At 38.7% G+C, this 23,275-nt stretch overlaps 1 protein-coding gene across 4 annotated transcripts; it reads left to right on the plus strand.

Moving 5' to 3' along the window:
* Positions 1-7,353: 7,353 nt before the first annotated feature.
* On the plus strand, positions 7,354-23,275 carry LACTB2 (lactamase beta 2; the record flags this gene model as incomplete). Of its 4 annotated transcripts, XR_014617133.1 has the most annotated exons (8): positions 7,354-7,475; positions 8,100-8,263; positions 9,568-9,691; positions 11,859-12,037; positions 16,214-16,362; positions 17,877-17,958; positions 20,660-20,781; positions 22,260-22,285. XR_014617133.1 is itself a non-coding variant. In XM_084260286.1 (7 exons), the coding sequence occupies 7 exons, from the start codon at positions 7,354-7,356 to the stop codon at positions 22,271-22,273; spliced, it is 834 nt and encodes a 277-aa protein (XP_084116412.1). In that variant the 3' UTR covers positions 22,274-23,275. The 4 variants fall into 4 exon arrangements, 3 of the variants coding, with proteins under 3 accessions (XP_084116412.1, XP_084116413.1, XP_084116411.1); XM_084260286.1 differs by lacking the exon at positions 20,660-20,781 and having other exon boundaries at positions 22,260-23,275; XM_084260287.1 differs by lacking the exons at positions 20,660-20,781; positions 22,260-22,285 and adding an exon at positions 22,472-23,275.

Consider the following 23,275-nt stretch of genomic DNA (forward strand, 5'->3'; position numbering starts at 1 on the left):
AAGGAAGGCAGTTTTACAGGCTATGTCCAGACTCCTCTGAAACAACAGCATGAAGAGTAGCTGTGAGACATGTGATTTCTACTTCTGACATGCACACTGTCCAAACTGCTGCCATTTAGGCAGTGTGTGGACCTGTCTGGGTAGCATGGTGGTATATAAGCCATCAGGTAAGCTGAGATAAATGAGCACCTGAGCATGTTCACAATCTCCAAATTATCTTGAACTAGGAACCTAGTCTTGAAAGAGCATTGCAATGGGGGGGGTAAGACACAGGGTTTACGTTTTGTTCATGTTAACCTAAAAAAACCCCAATTTATGAGAGACTCAGAAATCTGTCTTTCCTAATGTCCAATGTCTTAATTCCAAGGTCCAAGCACAAATGCCTGCTCACAGGTGCATATGAAATCTCTGTTGAAGCTCTCAACCCTTAATATCCCCTATATTTTATGCATGATAGCACTCCAAAGAGCCCCACAGTCTGATGTACCAGGGTGGGGTACAATTAAGTGCCACAGGAGAGAGTGTCTTGTATCACTCAGGATTATATTGTCCCAGGTCTTATTAAACATATGAGATCTAACATGACAGGAGCAAGAAAATTAAAGCATCTGGCAGCTAACTTACACAGAAGCCTACTATAAAAACTAACATACTTTTACAGAATTGTGTTGTGATAAAGCAGAAACAAGAAAATGTGATTAGCAAGACCTTCAGTTCTCACAATACATTTAAAATGCTATTACAAAACGCAGACTTACCTTAATACTGGTCAACAATGGAGATATTTCACTTTAAAAATGGTAGATTTGCATATTTGCAGGTTTGCAATCCACACCTTTACAAGACATTCAATCCAAGAAAAGTTAAAGGACTTACTGATAGAACACAAACTGAAACTAAAATCATATGGAAACCATGTGACACAGTTAATGATTTGCTACCTTTCAAGAACTGTCATTGTTATGAATACATTATAAAAGCTTTATTCTACACACCCTGTTTAGAAGTTCCTGTCTGTATTTAATACTGAATTTAATGTATTAGAAAATTCCCTGCAATAAATTAATTTCACATTCTAGTCCATAAAAGCTAAAAAAAAAAAGGACCACTTCCCCTCAGTATATTTATATGTCTGGATATGCATGTTCAAACTTAGACTTGTTAGACTTGTTAAGCAAAAGCCAACAGATATTTATGCAAAAATCTGTGTATATGTGTGTGTTTACATGTATATGTTTGTGTGTTTATATATTAATTTATTATTTGTATCTTCATTTATGTACTTCAAAGATTTATTAAAAAAGAACAATATTTTTGGCCATAGTTGGAAATCATAGCAGAGTGCACTTTAAAATCCATACCAGAAGCTTTACTGTGAAATCATACATGAAGAGATAGAACATGTCCAGTGATAAGTGATTAAAACTGTTTTCCTCTGGTAAAACTAGAGGTGTTTGAAGAGCCTGCTCCAGGAGACCTATCAGCACTCAACACACAATTTTTATGCACATTTAAAAGAGCTCCAGGGTACAAGAAGCAGGTGTTGTGATTCAGCCCCCGTGACTGTGGTGCATAGGATGATTCATGCCCTCAGCCAGAACAGTCTGTAGTTGTTCTAGCTCTTAGGATAGGAGATAAATCCTACAAATGTCTTCACAGCAAACATAATACCAGTGCTTGCCTTTTCTTGTGCTCCATCCTGCTTCCTCCTTGTAGGTTAGAAACATTCTAATACTAAGCAGTTCTTGCAGTGCTTGAAATACCATTATTTTCATGTCATCACTTGGAAGAACAGAATCAAGGGATCCAGTTAATTTTCCAGAGCATAAACCCCAGTTTCTGACTCCAAAGCAGGACTGCAGAGTTCCTAGTTCAACTGCATATGATTTAATTCTGCAAGACAGCACACTGGGAAACACCTTAGGGCATCAGTGAGGCAATGCATTATCCGTAATGGCCTTCTGAGGAGATGCAGCAGAGGCCTTTCTGCCTGTGCAGAATCATCTTGGTGATGACTCAAATATAACAAGCCTACTCCGTGCATGACCAACAAGCTCTTTACAATTGCTTTAAGCACCATGAATGCTCTAATTAAAAATGCAATGGTTTATTGCTTCACAATAAACTCCCTGTGCCTTCAGAGCAGCAGCAGCTCAGCAATTGCGATGACACCTGTTCTGCCCTATACAGGATTAAATGACTACAAGCACTCTGCTAGAATAGAGCTTTTGTGGACAATATTTCTTTAAATGTTGGACTAAGCTACTGCGTGCTTTTGCAGTAAACTGAATATCCAACACCAGCATAAACCTATGCAATCTTTGCCAAGAAAAACAAAAGCAATTTGCATCATGCCCATCCTGCCTTGTATTCCCCTGACTTGATTGTTCCACTTGCACAAAATCCACTGGAATGGACAGAACCACTGGTTCTTCATAACCTTCTTCACAGGAACTTTGATGGGTGAGACTGGAAGAGTAGCTGCAGACAAGACAAGACTGTGGCAAACTGACTGCAGACTAGAATGTCTACATTTAGCAGCTTTTACTGAGACTTTCCATGGATCTGGGACAGATTTGAAAAGCAACTGCCCTCCAGTACAATGTGCATTTCTTTTAAATCCTAAAAGCTCTCTATTGATCTTAGCCAATGATTAACATCATTCCTTTATGTATGAAAATTCTGTTAATCTAAGATATGTTCTTCCTGAATTACAAAAACATACATAGTACAGCAGCAGAGAAACAAATATGTAATATACTAAGTTTAGTATGTAGTTTTAAATTCTTAAGAGGTTCACCTCAGCTTTCTTAAATTTGTAATAAGCTTTGCAAGCATTTTGTCCAAATAGTGACTAAGCTCCTACAGCTCCAAAGACAGGCATCTAAAATCAGCTAAGCCACACACTTAACTTCTTGTTACCTTTGTATATACATTGATGAGTTTCCCTCTTCTCCAGGCTGAACCATCCCAGCTCTCTCAGCCTTTCCTTACAGAAGAGATACTTCAGTCCCTTAACAAACCACCACAGCAATCTCTGACAAGCTAGGTGATCTGGCTTTCTACTCTTTTTACACAATGCTTTTGACACTTCCTTCACCATGATGTCTAGTAATGTAGTAATCTTATCATGCAGCCTACATTCCCTCTGCAAAATCTGCTTCACTTCTTTTTGGGTTAAGGTTTACTTAACCTCTGTACCAGGTAACAAGCATAAAAAGCATAATGAGATTGAAAGAAAAATTCTGCAAGTACCAAGAAATACTTGCATAACTTATTTAAAATGTATTTTGTAAACAGCTGAATTAATTGTATTAAAATAACATAGAAACATACCAAACAAAAATCATCTGAGAGGTGCCCCTGCCCATGGAAGGGGGGCTGGAACTTGATGATCTTTAAAGTCCCTTCCAGCCTTAACCATTCTATGATTCTATGATCTCAATGAGACTTTCACATACCAGTGTCTGTGAAGATCATACAAGAATTTCAAGAAATTTTCTATGAACTATTCAATTGCTCTGTCTAATTATCACAGAATTACATGCTTGTGCTTAGATCTATTAAGCAAAGTGAGGAGGTATTAATCATAAAAAATATGCTTAAAATGGGGAAGAAAGCCAAATACCAGTACTCAAAGGTTTCCCGAGTGCTAAAAATTCAGTGACCTTGTGGGATTTTCAAAAACACCAAATTGCATTTTGTGTATCTCATAGTTGTAGAAAATTAATCTTCCATGAAGTATCGCATTGTGTATCACCAAAAATCTCATTTTGGTGGGTTTTTTTACAGATACTCTTAATGTTCCCTGCTTTCGAATATTTTCCCCTCAAAATTTTGTCCTAGCCATGTAAAACAGACAGTGAACCAAAAGAACTTGAGTTTATACACTCATATTTGCTTGTTCCACATTAGAAAGTACAACAGCAAGACTTTCACTGTGTGTATATTATCCCCTGTATGTTATAAGAAGCAACCAGACTTTTCAAATCGATGTGATTGTGCAAATGATGATAGAAGGAATCTGTCGTTCTCCGAAGGCACCCACTGCCGCCTCCTACAGAAGAAATAGATTCACAGCTCCTGCCTAATATTAGAAAGTACATTATACTACACATAGTAATAGCAGTAAAAGTGCTCTCCAAGGAACAAGTCTACAGCTGCCCAAACAATTCTTAATTTAGAAAATTTTAAAAGCCCTGTCATGTCAAAAATAGCTGGCACCTTGTTATTTTCTGAGTTATCAATGACATGTAAAACTTCAGGAAATCATTACAGGATTTTCTTAGGAATAGGAAGCCACTGAAATACACAACATGTCTTTGCTTAGGTAATACCTTCTTTTAGTGGCACAGCAACTAAACTTAGGGGATGAAAATAAGTTGAACATACCACCAAACAGGTATACACACATGCTACAAAGTCAGCCCAATAAGGTGCTTCTTGATGGAGTAAGTTCAGGTCTAGTCACAGTTTATTATAGCAATAGACAGGAAAATTGTATGGGAAGAGATAGTAATATTGTGTATATGAGTGTCTTGCTTACTTCAGCAGCTTACCTGCACACAAAGGCTTCTTCCCTTTGACCTAAACATCTCTTCCTGTTGTCTGTAGTTCATGCTTTGATGAGCTTGAAAATAAAAAATAAATGTAACATTTATATATATCACATCAGTAAAATTTTGATTTATCAGATAAATCAAAGAAACTGGATTGAGGGCCTAACTATAGGAATGGCCAGTATCTGTACTGTGGCACAGTTTCTGGCTCTCATGATGCCTCACAATTAACAGCTGCAATCGAAGTCTGTGCCCCAGAGTAGACATTTTTAATTGCTGCATAATATAGACCTGCAAGATGTACTGGCAGCAAGCCTCCTGTGCACCACAAAGCAAACCTTTTGGCTGAATGTGTGACTGCACACATTTTAAGTGTGCTAACTGTAGCTGAATCAGCAGTGATGGAACAGCCTGGGAGCAAGCATTTTTTGTCCCTGAACAGTGAGATGCCGTGCTGCTGTCTGACCAGGCATCATTTGTTCTCTGAACCTTGGAGGCCAGCTGAAAATCTGTAGTCAACCCTAGCAAGTGCAGTGTGGTTAGGGAGGTAGCAGGGCCTATGGCAGAGCTGCCTCCTGCCACCCTCTGTCTTGCACTGCACAGAAAGCCAAATACATCAGGTGGGTCTGTGCAGACTGAGAACCAGCACTGGGGGAAAGGGGGAAGAGACATAGTGTGAGAGGGGGCAACACCAGTTTGTCATGCACAGCAAGATGCAGGCTGTTGTTAGGGTGTTTAAGTCTTTAACAGCTCACCTCCTGGCACGTATTGCATGTATTACTTGCCCACATCAGTATTTAAGCGAATCAAAAAATTTAAATATTAAAGTTTTATGAAGTTACAAAGTTCTGTTGAAGCCACAAAGTTTTGTTTTTCAGTTCTACGCTGTACTCCAGGTTGTTTGCAGCATCTAACAAGTATTTCAGAAGTTTGGTCCTCAAGATCACATTTGGGGGGTATCTGCCCCTTCAGAAGACAGTGGAAATCTGTTGCATTTGCCCATGCAAATAACAGAAATAGTCCCTCATCACATAAAGATTGCAATTCCGTTTTCATAAAATGAAAAACTATTTAAGTAAGAAGTATGCTGCCACCAAAAACTTTTTTGGGGTCTGTCTTGCTATAATTACCCTATAAATTTACTTTTATCTGAGAAAGAGAAAGAGAGAGACCCACTACGGAGAAGGTTTGCTGGGGGCGGACTTGTGACTCTGTGGAGGACCAGGTTGGAGCCTCTGGAAAAGGACTCACATTGGAGATGTTCTTAGAGAACTGTGTCCTGTGGGTGGGACCCCACGCTGGAGCAAGGGAAGAGTGTGAGGAATGCTACTCCACAGCTAAGAAGGAAAAGAATTCCTGAAGAACTGACTGAATCCCCCATTTCCTGTCTCCCTGTGACACCTGGGGGAGGTGGGGAAGGGAAGAGAATAACATTAAGTCTGCTAAGGGAGGGGTGGGGGGAAGTGTTTTAAGATCTGGTTTTACTTCACATTATCCTACTCTGGTTTCACTGTGTGTAGTATAATAGATTAGATAGGGTTTTTTTATTCTGTGTTGAGTCTGTTTTGCCTGTGACACTAATTGTGGAATGATCTCTCCCTGTCCTTATCTTGACTCCTAAGCCTCTCAATATAGATTTTCTCCCCTGTGCAGCTGAAAAGCGGAGTAACAGAGTGGCTTTGGTGGGCATCTAGCCTCCAGCCAGGGTCAAACCACCATAATCTGTTATAGGTAATATATAGGATCTTATAGAGGTATAAAACAATCACATCATTAAATTGGTAAAGTTGATCATAGTAATATCGCCTGCTTTAACTGCAGGTTAAATTATCTTCATTCTTCATTTCATAGGCACAGAAGTCTGTTCTAATTTCTCTCACACTACCAGTTGAAAGAATCAGGGACATTGCAAAGCCAAACAGGTGAATTTCAGCACTATGCAAGCTCTAGATTGAATGCTGTTTGCAAACACAGTATTACTACTTGGATCACAGTGACAAAATTTCACAGAATCACAGAACAGCGAAGGTGGGAAGGCACCTCTGGAGATGATCTGGTCCAAACTTTCTCTTCAAGCAGGGCCACCTAGAGCCAGCTCCCCAGGACCACGTCCAGGCAGCTTTTGAAGATCTCCAATGACAAAGAGTCCTCCACCTCTCTGGACAACCTGTGCCAGTGCTCAGTCACCTTCACAGTGAAAAACCTGTTTCCTGATGTTCAGAGGGAACCTACTGTGTTTTGATTTGTGACAAGTTTGTCACTGGGCTCCCATGACAGAGACAATGGCCCTATGCACCTTCCCTTCAGGTATTTAGATACTTTGATGAGATTCCCTCAGCGCCTTCTCTTCTCCAGGCTGAATAGACCCAGCTGTCTTAGCCTCTCCTCACAGGAGACACAGCCTTTCATCACCTTAGTTGCCCTTTGCTGAACACATTCCAGTAGTTCTCCAATATTATTTAAAATGCTGAATCCTGAATAGCTCCTATGTGCCATAAAGGAGCACATATAGCTCCTATATACATCTAGAAGATGAGCATCGCCTCTATTCCGCCGAATTACCAGTGTCTGCTGCCAGAGGCCGAATTTTCAGGCAAAACCCGCCGCGGGCCGAGAGGAGCCGAACAACCTCACGGCCGCTTCTGCTCACAAGCAAGTGGAAGGCTCCGCGCTCGGCGCCAGGAGGCGGAGCAGGGGGAGTAGTGGTTTCCGTCTTCCCGCCCTCATCGGTGGTGTGAGGCGGGGGGAAGAGTCGGCAACGGTGGACTGGAATTTGTGTTGTGTTGCTGTCAAGATGGTGTCGCTGCTGCCGCGTATCGAGCGGCTTTCGTCGCGGGTGGTGCGAGTGCTGGGCTGCAACCCAGGGCCCATGACCCTCCAGGGTACCAACACCTACTTGGTGGGCACCGGGGCCAGGTAACGACCCTGCTCGGGGGCGGGGAAGGGGAAGTGGACGGGGGTGGAGGGTGACGGGGGAACGGCGACCGCCCCCTTCTCGTCCTGTTCTTCCGCCCCGCTTGGGGCCTCTGCACTGCCCCCGGCTCGCGAGGCGGCTGCCGGGTTGTTACGAAATCAGTTAGTTAGGGTTAAAAAAGAGGGGAATACAAAATACAACATTAAGTTTTCGGGACGGGTGTCCAGAGGCGGCTTGGGCAGGTGGGGTGTGGGTCCTCGGCCGGGCGCCCGTTGGGCTGAGGCGGGGAATTCCGCCCGGGAAGCGGGTGGGTGCTCTCCTCAGGCCTCCCCGCTCGCCGACGGTGCTAAACGGTGGGGGTCGGCGACTTGTCTGGGAGCTGCAAGTGTGAGGGCTAAATTTGTTATTTGACATCCTTCTAAATTGTTATGCCACGGGCGTAAATTATCACAGAAGGGACAGTGGGTGTTGGTAATATGGAGGTGTCCGATTACTGTATTTCCATGCAATGTGGTAATCTTTTTAAATATTATTTAACTGTCACATGAGCACTCTGAATTCCCTCACTGCTTGTTTTGTTGGGTGGGGTTCTTTCTCATCTTGTTATTCTTTTTGCCCACGTCTAGAAGAGTCCTTATTGACACAGGGGAGCCAGCTGCTCCTGAATATATTGGCTGTTTAAAGCAAGCATTGTCTGAGTTCAACATCTCAATTCAAGAAATTTTAGTGACACACTGGCATCATGATCATACTGGTGGAATACCGGATATCTGCAAAAACTTCCCTAATGGTAGGCCAGATACTTTTGTATGTTGTTGAAAATACTAGATACATGGCAAGGAAAAGCTTTTACTGCATGCTTCTGTGCCAATCAGCTCGATTATTCTTCAGGAATCTCCATATAAACTACATGTAATTTCATGATACTGTTCCAGTGTGTAGGAGAGCGATGAATAATCTGAATATTGTAATTGTAGTACTTCAGTTTTTCTTCAATACGTGCGCATAACTTCAAAGTGAGTTTTCTTACGTTTGTATAATGAAAATCTAGATTACCATCAGCAGTTTACCTGATATTAAGAGATGTAGGAAAAACTTGAAGCTCATTCCTTTCTACATTGATAGGAATGACAAATTGATCATTATTTTGCTTGTGTGAAATCAGTACATAATCTGAAAAAGAAACTTGCGTAACTTTGAGATGCCTTACAGCAGGCCATTAGTAACTGCTGACAAATGCGTAGGCCTTAGATCATGACAGTGGAGAGGATAGGGCAGTCTGCAGGTAAATTCTGATCTAAAAATGTGCATTTCATGTTGACAAACCGTAAGAGACATATCTGGTTTAGTATCTGGGAAGAGAATAAGCAGTGTGGGTCATGTGGTCCTTCTTGGCATCATTGGACTTTGTCACAAGCTTTGTCATGGGCATATGTGCAATATTTTGTGAAGTAGCCAGGCGCTGATCTGCAAAGAAGCCTGGGCACTACTGAAAATAACAGTGGTGTCTTTGTGAGGATTTTGGTCCTGTCAACCCATGAGCATGGTTATAAAGACTAGCAAGGATTTAGAAATACCTTTCTGGGTTGCTGTCTGTATCTGTTACAGTTAAGGCACTGACAGTTCATGCACAGTTGAAAACGATAGATGCTGACGAAGTTGCAGCTCAAAAGTTTCCATCAGACAGATGTTGAATGGTGTGAATCATAATGCATGATGTGGGTGCAGAAGTCCTAGTGATTTTGAGAAAACTTGGGGGGAGTTAGCTCCTGATGATAATTCAAGAACACTTGTAAAATAAAATAATTGCTAATATTTCTTTATTAATTTCACTTGTGCTTTTTTTGTTTTCAAAATTGCTGCTGGGACAGAATACAGTACTCGGATTCAGTGGCTTTCACTATTCAGTGTTTGTGGCTCAGGAATAAAGTGGCTTTATTCCCATAAAGTTACTGTACAGAATTTTTTGTTTCTAGTTTTATATTCATACCATGTAATAATTCATAGTGCTTGTTCAAAGAGCAGCCTTTCTGTGAAACTGGCTTTCCTTGTGACAAATTCCAAAACCTCATTTTGTTTGTTTTCTTTTAGTAGACTCTGAATATCGCATCTGTAAGCTTCCTCGTGTCCCTCACCGTGAAGAAATGATAGAAGGAGGACATAAATATTTTTATGTTAAAGACGGAGATGTGATACAGACAGAAGGAGCTACACTCAGGTAAACACCCAATTTCTGCAGGCTTCCTGGATCACTTTTTCTTCTTCAGAATTCTGACACCTACATGTATCCTAGCTTCTAATGATTGGTATTTCTCATATCTAATCCTTTCAACACTTACAGATATAGGCTTCCTGTCATGGTCCATCATGTTGTGTTTATACAAAAAAAAATTGGTTTTAAGAATAAGGATTATCAGGAATTAACCTTTGGTATTTGGCCTCAACAGAGAAAATAACAACATTTCCCTTGAAAAGATTTCATTCAGGAAAATCAAATATGATTTTACATACTTTCTCATCACTCTTAGATAAGTAGTTTATTACTAAATTGATACTTTTGATGAAGTTTATGGTAGTCTGGGTAGATTATTTAGCATGACTTTCTATTTACTTAAAAAGTACTTCCCAGGGAGACACTAAAACTTTGAATACCTAAATTGTTAAATTTTAAACTTTTAACCTGTCAGGTTTTTGTAGGGTACCAGTCTGGGAGGGCTTCTTCCCAGGGGGCATGTTGCCTGTTTTGTTAGCATGAATAGAGTCTGAAACAGAAAGTCACCCTGTCTCACACATATACACACACAGAGGGAAAAGATCTGACTGTTATGTTTCTGGAGTTCTTTCATTACTCTTCTAAGGACAAATTTTCTTTGTTTTCCTCAGTTTATATGTGAATTATATCCCACTTGTAGAATATGCCAGCTGGCTGATGGGAAGAAAAAATGTAAAAATAAAGGATATGTTTGACTAAAAGCATTTTATTTTGTACATATAAAAGGAAAAAAATACATGGAGAGTATTATATTGAATATTAAAGACCTGTCACCACACCAAGTGACCCATGTTTAGACAAAATCAATTTAGAGATGGAAAAAAACTTGTTAAATTTCAAGTCCAAGTAAGACAGGGATCACACGATTTGAAGTTTGGAGTACTGCAGCCAAACTTTATGCTTGGTTAGAAGCAGGTGAATCCAGTAAGCACTCTAATGATACTCTTAGGTCTGCCACTTGTTCCAAGATCGCAGCATGTGCACATTAAAATTTAGTTAGCAACCTTCAAGGTCTGTCAGGCAGTGGTGGATTCTTTTTTCCTTTGTTTTTCCATGGTAAAGTTTCATCTGGAACTGGAGGATACCCCTTCCTACAAAGGCAAGATGCAACCAATCAGCTTGACTTTTATGTTGCTTCCACAGAGCAATGACTCACCTGCTTTCTGCTGAACTGAGTTTGCATAGAGAGCTGGAAGTCATTGCATCACATGATGCTGTGCTTCTGTCCTCCCTGCCCTGCACTCAATGTGGCTGGGTACTCTTCAGTATTGTCCCATACGCCGCGCTTGGCACCAGCTTTGTCCGTTCCTGATCGCTGCTTTGGTGCATCTGCTGTCAACAAGAAGATTGTGATGAACTTCAGCAGCGATGCTGGTCTGAGTTGTGTACTGCCAGTTGGAGGCAGCCTCAGCATGAGGCCGCCTGCCTTTCAGAAACTGTACTAAAAGGACTCTGCAGGGCAGCTCCTTAGCAGCTGAGATTACTACATACATACCTACTGCCTGTTCACCTTTCGCTGCGTTCTTGTGCAGTACTCATTCGAGCTCGGGTCCCGAATCCTGGCCATTCAGATGTTTAATGACCTACACATAGAACAGCTTCGCTGTGCCATGGGGCTTTCAGGGAAAAATACATTTCAGGAGAAAGAACTTCAGCTGGGTTGGGTCTGGTAGTTTGTAGTTAATTTCTAAAAAGAGTTGGCAACATCTTCCTTACCCTCTTTTGCTAAATGCGTGGTGTATGTCAAGAACTTCACACGTTTCAGTCTGGAAATAGCATGTCAATTCTTTCTTTTTTTGAAGCCCTCTATAACATGAATTCTACGTAACTAGCCAGTCCCTTAATGCGCTTTTATTATGATGTGACATGTAAGTAAAAGCATGTTAGAGATGATCTGTGTTCTCTACACAGTATAAAAAAACCAGAGTGGGGTTAGACAAAGTAATCCATTACTTACATTGACAACCCTTTCTTGGGTCTGTTTTTTTCTGATTCTCATTGTGGGCTACTTTTTAAGTGTGTGATTTTTATCATCATTTGTTTCTAGCTTCTGAAAATGAAGGATACATCCTGTATGAAACCTTTGGCATTTTTGTTGTTGTTCTTTAAACAGAGTTTTATATACGCCTGGACACACTGATGATCATATGGCTTTACATCTAGAAGAAGAAAATGCTGTCTTTTCTGGTGACTGTATTTTAGGGGAAGGAACAACAGTAATTGAAGACCTGTATGATTACATGAAAACTTTGAAAAGGTTGTTACAAATGAAACTAGATTTAATATATCCAGGTAAGTGGTTCTATTTTTAACTGCCTTGTTTGACTGTATAATTTTAAACTATCTCCTCTAAGATTTTGAGAACAATTGAATACCATTACTACTGTAACAATTCAAGTTCATTACTTACCGGTGCTAAGCCAAGCTGATTTTATGGCATGGTGCTTTGCAAGACTTGAAAATTTTTCCAAAATAGTTATCTTTCCTTTCTAAGAATTCTCCATTTGAGGGTGAATCTTATGTCTCTCTGTCCAAAACCTACAGAGGCCAGAATCTATCATTGTTGAAATCATACAGCAAATTTGATTTTCTTACATTACTCTATTCATGCACCTTTATGGTACCTTGGAAGAAAAAATAATAGTAGTTCTTTCCATCCTTTGCATTCTCATATATGCTGCCTGTGTGAGTAACCCAGTGATGATTTTTGAGGGAGATGCAGTACAGATTAATTACAAATTCATCTCAGAAATCTGCAAAACTGTCAAATGGTTGTCTTAGTTAATGGCTTAGCTTAAACTTGAAAAAGAGCCAAGAGGCCAAACATCATGTTCTAAAAATAAGTTGCTGATTCATTCACTCTGATTTTGCTTTGTTGTTGTTTTTTTCCTCCATTTCCCCCACACTTTGGGAATGCATTTACTGTTCATATAGACAAGACTGGATTTTAAGAATTCATTATGTAACTGGGGTTTAGGTTCCTATTTGCTTTTTCAGAGCTACGTCTCAGGATTTTTTCTGACTTTTTCTGTTTCATCTTCTTCAACTTGTCATTCTCAGTGACTGTGTCTGCATTTTCAGTTCTATCTTCCTCCATTAACCATCTCTGTTTAGCCTATATAACCAGATCTCTTTTGTTGTTAATTCTTAAAATATGCTTCTTTTGAAGTAGGTGTTCTTTAAGTGCTTTAAGATCTAAGCATAAAAATGCTGTTTAAGAAAAATATCATTACAGATATTCCATGGTTGTGGAGGCTGACATAGACAGAAATAGCAACTTTCTGATAGCTACTCATTTAACTACTGGTAAAACCAAGAAATTTTTAACCTCCAGAATCTCTGCTATCAATCAAACATTCTGCTTTATTTCTTGAAGACCCACAAAACACGGTCTGTTCCTCTAATTGAATTCATGCCTCATGAAACCCCATATGTGCCAGATTCTATTGGGATTATCAGGTTTATCTGCTGTGCTTCACTGTCTCCTTACTTTATCTAGATTACACATTCGTCAGGATTGCATACTCGTGTCATTTATCTGTAACTGTTTGCTGCACTGTAGTAAGTACGTTCAGTTAGAAAGCCAGATGGATACAGGCATTTTAGGGGATGAGTAGCTAAGTATTGAGATAGTTTGGAGCTAACTTTCTCTTTTTTTCAATCTACACATCAGGAAATGTATGTGCAAGTGTGTAAAAGGTAATTAGTAGTCAATCAGAACAATTGTTTATACTATTGTACAACAGTAAAATGGTAACTATACCAGAAGGTAGCTTGCTTTACCATTCTATGTAAGTCCAGAACTTGGACTCAGTTGCAGTTTCAGGTATTCATAATTCTGCAGCTGTTTTTCTTCCCAAGATGGCTTTAACAGTCACATGGCAGTCTCAAAATCAGATGTAGGAGAGCATGGTTTTTTGTAACAAGCTGACAGCTGGCTAGGTGTGAGTACCTGGATTTTGCCAGCCCTTCCCCTTGCATGCTTCTTCTTTCATTTAGCGTGGAAATGCCTTTAGGGAGAGCTGGGGACAGTCTATTCACAGCCGGTAGTTGAAGCTGATCCGTGTGACCAGCAAACGGCGGTGTAGCCAGCAGAGGGCTCCCCGTCCCCTGATAATAAACCGGGGAAAACGGTTCTGGAGTTTGGAATCTGTGCAAGATTTCATAAGCCAATTATTTCCTTCAGTTTTGTCCTCAGTGCTTTAATTTACTGTAAATTATATTCTATTATTTCACAGGGTGTTAAGAAAACAAAAACTTACTGTTTCTGATCATCTGGTCAGAAAGAATATGACGCTGGTATCTGAAATACTGGGAAGATGGTTGTATTTTGAGACATCTGTTTCACATGGCCAGGAACTTTTTACATTAGCGCAGATACTGATTCACTTATTAGGGAAGCTTGCTGACTTGCTGTCCCTGAAAAATTATGGATGGCAAAGAGCCACATCTGGATTTAGTTCAAGCTTTCTTGCATCATTTACATGTATGTAATATGCATACACAATGACTATGGATCAGATTATGAAATTAATATGAAATGCCTTTAACTTGGCAAAAGGTAGGTTCTGTTCCAGGTGCTGACATCGGCCTTGCAGTCTAAGTTAATTAAATCACTTGGAAGAGCAGGGACTGGTTTTAAGGCTGCCTGGTAATTCCATGTGCAGGCCTTAATTTTGAATACTTTAATGTGAGTTCTATCGGTAGAGAATGGACAGTTACCACTATAATCTCTCTGTATATCTTAACATGTTTTTCTGAATTTAAACATCTGTTTTTATAAATGGCACCATACTTACTAGAGATGCTTACTGCTATATTTGTAACATTTTGTAAGGAACAATAGCTATAGATTAAATATGTGTAAAAAAATTATATATATGTGTGTATGACAGTATAGTTTTATATTCACATGTTATGTAGCTTTTAATACTATCTTACACAATGTAAGCTTCGGTGTATACTGAAGAATTTCAGAACTGCTGAAGTGAGTGCACAAGTTGATATGCATAAATTTTTTGACTTAGTGAAGAATAGACTCCTTTGACACTTATTTCACAGATATGCAAAATCAGTTGCTCTTTTTCTATAAGCAGACAGCTTTTTTTCCCAGTCCTCGGGGGAATAAAAAAAGCTTTAATTTTAAAAGCCTTAAAACTAAAAACCCATTTATCAGTTAACCCAAAAGTACAAGTAAAGAGTATGGTGTTTGTTTGTTTTTTTTTTTTTAATAGAGAACACCAAAAAAACCTGCCCAATTTGGATGATACCAAATAAATTCAAAAAGAAAGCAACATTTTTTTTACAGCAGTTTGTTCTACTTATTTTATAAATTACTGAGAGTTTAGAGCTGGAAGCTGCTGCTGCTACCTCAGGTGAAGTATAGAGGCAAAGAAGTAGGAAATCTTGTTATAAAAAGCATCTGATGCTTTTTCACTTGTACATTCATGGTAGTAAATTCCCCTATAGGTATAACATTAAATTTTAATTTCTGTGTGTGTAACTGTCATGTCTGAAAAGTAGTTTCAGCTGTAATGTTAGCATAGCATGAGACTGTGTTTGATTTTTCCGCAAAGATTGGTGCTTTACCAGTTAAGCCTGTTTCTAATTTGATTCCAAGACCTTTCAGTAGGTTGAACATTACTGATCTGTCACAGTAAGTCCAGGAAAAAACGTGTGCTTTGTGCATTAACCAGCCAGACATAAAACAATCCACACAGAACCGTCCTTGTGCGTCGCTCACTCCTGTCCTGGCACATTCTGATTGGCTCACCGATTGGTTCTCTCTTGATTTTTTGGTCATACCTATCAAAGCGTGTTCTTAAGGGAATAAAGTACAGTGTGTGAGTCAGATCTCTCCTGGAAAATTTGTCTGTCACAATGGAACCTGTTACTTCTCTCACCTCTGTGTTTGCTAGATAGCCCCACAGCAGGACAGTAGTATGTGAGTTACTTCCTCAGTTGCTACTGTTCAAAGGCCAGTATTGGGTTAGAGTATCATTGTCCTTTGGGAAGAGTGAGATAGGCAGACAGAGGTGGTACAATAATCTGAATCTCATCTTTCACATCCGTTCAGCAGTGAACTCCTTTCCTCCTTTTTGGTTTTTGAATAGCCTAAAGTACTTTCTGTGCCTGCTTATTTCATTCCTTTTCTAATTCAGACTTTTCAGATTCTAATACTTCCTTTCTGTCTTAATGCTGAATTGCAGACTATAATGCAGACATTCAAACTTCATTTTGGCCTATTTATATGGGGGGAAAAAAAAGAAAAACAGACAACCCAAAAAAACATACTTAGCATCTTACAATTTAACATCAAGGATACTCTGAGAAAGTGGTACATACTGGTGCTGTTCCCTTATGACTTTTAAGGCTGCCAGAGTTTATGTAAGAAGGATTCCGTTATTCAGTAGCATACGTAATGCCAGATTTAAGTAACAGTGTTGTGGTACATGTGTTTTGATTTAGGTCATGGCCCAGTAGTACGTGATGCAAATGCTAGGATCCAAAGCTACATTTCTCACCGAATTGCACGTGAACAGCAAATTCTCAGTGTTTTCCAGAAGAATGCTGGAAAATCATACACATCCTCGGAGCTTGTAAAGTTAGTATACAAGGTAATTGTTGATTAAAACTTTCTAGATTCAACTAAAGAAAATTGAGCTTATGTTCAAAAAATTTTATGTAACAAGTGTCAGAGTGAAGACTATGGTGTTCAAAATTCATATATGACTGTGCATTGAACTTGTATTCTTTGAGCACCTCATCGGAGTGAGACCCAGGTGATTCTTACAAACTTAATTCACTATCTAGATAGCCCTAAGCACAGTTTCATAGGGCCAAGCAAAACTTGTGCTCAGTTCTAAGTGAAAACTGAGCTGACTATTATTTTTTGCTTTGCCAAAGTGTGTTTGGAGTCTCCTGAAAGATTGTTGAAAGTTTCTAGTTCCTGATCTATCAGTCTGCAGGAGGGTGCAGGTGAGCTGCACTTTCACAGAGGTGAATATTGTGCTCAGAAGTTGGGTAGCTTGTATGTGTCATTAGGCAGACCTGAGGGTGCTTTATTTGCTACTTCATCATTCTTCATGTTACATCAGCAGTTGGTAGATGTGATATATGGGGGGTTACCACTCCTAGGAATTAGAGGTAAAAGAGATGACAGCATTTGCTTCAGAGGAAGATGTCAATGTTACCAATAGCTGTGGTTTGTGAACAGGTCTGTAACAGCTTCACAACTCATTTTTCATGGTTCTGCTGATCCCTGGTTTCCAAAAGAATGATCATGTCACACTGAACATTTTGCAGTGCTGATGTACCATTGCCTACGGCTGTTTGAACAACTACAGGCTTCAAGTATACAGCAATTCACATGTTTCTGTAAATCACAAACCACTTGTCCTGTCACTGTATGATAAGAATGTTTTCATTACTACTAAACCTTTCATATTAAAAAAAAAAAGTGTATTCTTTCAAAGCTGTTTAAAGATCCACAATTTATTGATCTAGTTTTCTAGTGAATTTTCCTGTAAGACTAGTTTTATTTGGAGAACTTGTTAATTTTCAAAACCAAGGCTGTACTGTTATGATGATAAACTTGGAGATTGAGGATTTTGACAAAAGTTCTTGGTTTTACCTAACGAGCATTGGGAAACTGTAAGAGGCATTTTGTCCTCCTGAAGCTGTTGTATTTTTAAATTGTTCACTCATTTACCGATACTGATTGTTTAAAGATAATTAAACCCATGGAAATATGTCACGGAATAGAAGTGATAATTATCTGTAGAGAAATGTATCTTTAAACCTGTGTGTAAAAGTGCTCACCTACACTGGTAGCCCAGTGCAGACTGAGCTCAGAAGAGCAGAGTTCTCTTAGCGTTGGCCAAAGTTTGCATAATACAAATGGATAATGCAAAAAACGAGGAAAACCCAAATGTGTTACTGGGCTACTAGCTTAGCTGGTGTAAAATTGATTTGCTCATTTCAGTTTGTTGTCATTATATAACTAACTGAATGTTCAACAGAGCAATTCAGAAGAGGAAAATCTATAGGAATAAACCATGAGTTCTTTATATTAAAAAACTATTAGGATATATTTGAGCTAATATAAAATATGCATTTTTGTACCCATTAGGAGATCCCTGACAATTTACTTCTAGCAGCAGAAAGTAACCTCCTTGTCCACTTGAAGAAGTTGGAAAAAGAAGGAAAAGTGTGTAAGTTGTGGGTGGAGGGGTGGAAGGACTTGCATTTTGATTTTTCCATGTACTGTTTCTCATTGTGTATAAGTGCATTATTTCCAGGGGGTGAGGAGGGGAGGGAAGTGCAATTTGTTGCAGTAGCTGTTCTTCAGATAATCTGAAGTAGAATTACAAACAAAAAGCCTATGGCCATACAGTATTTCCAACCTTTCCAAAAATAGTTTATAAATTATTTGTGACTTGTTTAGAAGAGAGATTACTGCAATGCAGATACCTTTAAATTTTTATTGAAAGCATCCCATGGAATACATTCCTAATGCTGGCATTTATACTTTCACGTATTTTCTGAAATTTATACTTGAATATCCATGTACACAGTGTTTTATGGGATTGCATTTACATTTCCTAAATAGATGTTGTAGAGATATGTTAAATGTGTTGTAGAGATGGTTAAAGTCACACAGTGTGAATTTCTACGATTTCTGATTAGTACAGGACTTACATAGAGCAACTATGTTTAGTTTACTGCCTTTACTCTTCTTAGTGAACAAAGTGAAGTATTCTATTTCTGTAATGGCATGTGCATGTGGAAATGTTACTCAGCCAGAAGCTAAGGAAAATACTTCTTTCTGTACGTTACCTAAGTGCACCCAGGACTGCATACTTACAAGTAAATAATCATGTGAATATTTACTACTGGTTCAGAATTTCAGCATTTACCAACCCGAGTAACAACATGAAATGCGTGTATTTTTCCAACTTAGACCTGCTTATTTTAATCATAAATCACCTCCTAGATACTAATTGTTTAATAATTAGGACTTAATTTTTGTAAAAATAAGGACCTGCTTTGTATTCAGAGAAAATAGGCTGGAGTCACAGCAGTACAGTCATTACTGAAGTTCAGAAAATGATGTCATGAAGCGTATTTTGTGCAGAGTGCCACAGAAGCTTTTGAGGATGATACTGTACAAGTTGTGGTTATTAGCATACACGTTTCTCCAGTTTGGCTCCACAAAATTCCTTTGGGGTATCGGACGCTGTTGACTGTTCATCCCTTTCTTTCCCTGCCAAAATAGCTCAAGTGGCAGCATTTTCTGTTCAGGTGAACTAGTGGATAAATGGAGGTAGATAAGAAGTGGATAAAAAAGGTAGACTTGGAGTCTTCCCTACAAAAGACTCTGTGTATGCACCTGAAATGTCCAGGCTCTTTTTTAATTATTTTTTTGGTTTTTTTTTTTTTTTTTTTGGCATGAGCTAGTGGCTTTCATCTCTTAAGCCAGGGTTTGGGGGTTTTTCCATAGTTGGGAGGCCTTGTGTGTTGTGGTTTTTTGTTTGGTTGATTATTAGTTTTCCCCAAAACACCCTTTTCATGCTTCCTGGCCAGGAATAGCTGTTTTCCTTATAAATCACCTTTGAATTTTGAAAAGGCAGCAGAGCTAGAGCTTCAGTTAGATGCCTGTTCACAAAGTAGCAACTGCTTGGAATGATTAGAAAGTTTAGATAACTAAACTAGTTACTAATCAGAATTGACTCTTCCCCCCTAGTTGGAAGTTCTCTATTCAGCTGTGTGCTCCTCATTTCCAGGAAGTACAAGAAGTGCCCTTTAAAGTTGTTTGGTTTGGTGTTTCATTATCAATTTGTCCTCACAGAGGAGGAGGAAAGAAATCTCATCAGAATACTTGGGGTATTTCTGTGCTGATCTCTGCAGTGTAAAAACAGTTGCTAAACTTTTTAATACAACCCAGATCTGTGATAAACAGTTAACCATCATGTGACCTTTGCCAGTTTTTCAGTTCAAATTGAGGACATCTGTAAAGGAAAATTGATTCTGTTGATTCTGAGCATGTGGCATACCAATGCTTGCCTACTAATGTTACTTGCTCTTTTGAGTTTGATGTGATATCCTTTCCACGTAGTTCGAGTTGCAGGATTTCAAGTTTTCTTCTCAGTATGGGAGACTTGAGTTGCAATCATAACACTGTCTGCTTAATTTTCACAAAAATATTTTTCCAAAGAAGTGTGTTGCCAGTGTGGGTAATGAATGTGACAGGCATATTACAATGCTACAAGAGAGCTATTCCATGCAAATTACGGCCATATGCTGCCTGCTACAGTCATGAATTCACCCCTTCATTCCAGGGATTGCAGTGTACATTGGTACATAACTTTGATATACTCAGTGATACTGCCTTTACAGATCTGTTTTTCTCACTTCAAACAGAAAAAATAATGTCTTCTGTACAGGAGCATGGTACGACACGTGCGTTTAAGATGTCTCCCACGTTTGGATCTAAGTATCTTGGTCATTGTTTCACGTTTTTAAAGCACAGCCGATGAAGAGAAACTGGTTTTAATTTAGCAGCACAGATCTTTTTTCTCTGAAGTTCATAAATCTCAGAAAACGGAGCAAGTGCTCTGCTACCTCCAATTTCTTAGATTCTAGAAATTTTCGTATTCTGAACTTTAAAAAACTGTAGGATTATTAAACCTTTTTTATTAATCATTATTTATATTGCAGGATTACATTGTGAAATAGCTTGTCAGCTTCTGTTAAAATTCAGTACTGGCCTGAAGGAAAGTGTATCAGTAGTTTTGATTAAAAAATGGCACATACATACACACGTGTGTACAGGTTAAGTTTGATATAGGCTGATGTTTTTATGTAGCATCTAGGTGTTAGCTAGTGGCTAATTTGGTCTTTTTTTTCTTACAGTACATGAGGCATCTCCCAACTTCAGATGGAGAAACAATTTATAAGTCACACAAGATTGCTCAAGAATATTGTAAATCTGCAGCTGTTGCATGAAAAAATCCAATTATGAGCTCAGATGATATGTAAAATAAAAAATAACTCTCTCTTTTTTTCCCTTTTAAAGTAGTAACACAATTTTAAAGCAACATTACAGGCACTGAACTGCTGGTTTTCATGTTCTACTTTAGGGGAATTTGAAAAATCACCCAATAGGTACCGAGTTAATAAAATAGAATGCACATGAAGAACTGAATGTTGCCTCTTACCAAATGTCCAGCTTTGTCATCGCTGGCAGGAGACAAATAGCAGGGTCTTACGAACTTGATATTGCAATATTATAAAGCAATATTGTAAATTCAATTAATAATATATCTAAAACTCTCTAGTACAAAGAATAGGAGAAATGTTATTCTAAACCTGTTTTCATTTCCTTGTGCTTTTCAAAAAGTGATTTTCTAGTAAGTTATCTGTACATTCTAAAAAACAAGTTATTTTTGTTAACAGATGTAAATACTGGGGTTTATGTACCTTTTCTAATTTAGCTGCCTATGCATATCTTTGCTGGCTGCTCACTGAAATAGGTTTTAACAGACAGTGAAAGTAGGTCCAGACTTTTCTAATTCCTGGTGGAAACACCATTTCTGTGGGATTCATTCAAAGGATTCATTAATTTTAACTAGCCAATGTCAAAAAATGCAGAGTTGAAGCAGACTCTTAAATTCTTTCTAAGATTCTGCACGGATGTGAAAAAGCTGTATACACTGAGATACATATTAGACACCATGTGAAGTGCAGATTGTTTATCCCTTTATAACAAGATGCAAGTTTTGCCACTAAATGCATTTAAACTACAGATATTTTAAGTAAATGTTGTATTTGGTTGAAAGAGACTGTGTAGTGTATCAAAGTACAGTATTTGAAGATTAAACTGAAAGTTCAGTTCTCTTGTGTAGCTTAAACTTTCAGAACAGCATATAAATATTTTCATTACTTAATGTATTCAGAGTGTGTGAAGTTTTTGTAATTTATGCACTTCTGTTAATGCTGCCTCAACCTTAAAAAAAAAGAGAAATTCAGATAGGAGACATTTGAAGGTGCTGAAGGCAAATACATGTCCTTGAAAATCCTTGAAATCCTTTCACCATTCAGTCCTGTACCTTCATTTGTGAAACTTGCATCCGTTCAGGTATTTAAGGCATATCTTAAGAATTATCCCTGTTTTATGAAGCAGATGGCATTTTTTCTGATCAGTTGAGCCAAATCCAGTACAAAAATATTCCCAAGAACAGCAATCCCAGTTGTGTTCTGAAGTAGTAAACAGGCCCCTCAAGAGGGGAAATAAGAACTTTCTGCTCTATGAAACTCGGCTTTCTGCAAACTTCATTGATCTGGTTTTTGACCACATCACGGTTCTTTCTCACTTTTAACTCTCTGTAGTGCCATTTTGGGGGCCTTCTCAGGTCTCCCAGGTTTTCTTTATGTTTTCTGTTTACATGCATTTTTCCGTTTCAGCCACTCTTTTTCACTTCTTCCCACAAGCTTTCTTTTTTTTTTTTTTCAGTTCCTTTTGGATAGTTTCTGTCTTCATAATCACTCAGAAGCTTTCACATGGACTTCTTGCCATTAATAATTACTGTTTTCCTGTAGCTATTTCATTAATTTGTAGTTACCTTTTCCATTGTTAGGAGTGAAAGGTTACTTATCACTGCTTTCTTTTTTTTAAAAAAAGCCAAAATTAATTCATATGCTCCAAATGATGTCATTTTGCTTCAGGAAAGCTGAATGATCAGTGAAATGGCATAATTGTCTGTCATGAGATCTGAGAACCTAAGCCAGCAGGAAACCGGTGTGAAGAGGTGATGTGTCATTACCTTTGGGAGCTAACGAAGAAATCTGCTGGCAGGCAAAATGTTGCATTTTCTCCTGTTTTACTACCCTTCATTTTTAAATGCACAGAAATGGCTTTAGAGTTCAGTTCAAGTGTCGTTGGGACTTGCAGGCAGTGAAGGCAGCACAAGGATACAAACAAGGGAAATCCATGTTCCGTGCTGTGCTGCAGTGAATGCCTGACCTTCCCAAAGATGAGGAAAATTGCAGCTTAGCCAGGCTTGGCATTAATTGATTGTATATGGTGTCTCTGAAATACTAAAAGCCAAAATTGCACTGTTACTAAGATGTATATATAATAAAGGATACTTAGATCAGCTGTGACGTGTTGTAAAAGTCTTAAGGCTCCTTGTTGATTTTGATATTATAGATCAGGAGGAATGTTAGCTTTTATTACCACTCTGTTCTTAAATAAACAATCTGCTTTGTATGTATAAAATCGGGGGTTAACCTGTTTACATCTGTTGACTACATTCATCTGTGCAGAGTGCAATAAAAGTTAAGAATAAAAACAGGAGAAGGGGCAATTTCTGTCTCACCAGGCCAGGAGGGCAAATGTCATTTGATGCACTAACTTTCTAAACAGCTGGGGACAGAGGCTGGAAGAAGCACAAATTGCGTTTCCAGCTTCCCTGCCAGCTCATTTTAAGATCCTGTCCTGAGAGGCAGCAACATTTATTAGGTTTAAGA

This window comes from Gallinula chloropus, assembly GCF_964237585.1.
Source record: "Gallinula chloropus genome assembly, chromosome: 2".
In the NCBI taxonomy this organism is placed as follows: domain Eukaryota; kingdom Metazoa; phylum Chordata; class Aves; order Gruiformes; family Rallidae; genus Gallinula; species Gallinula chloropus.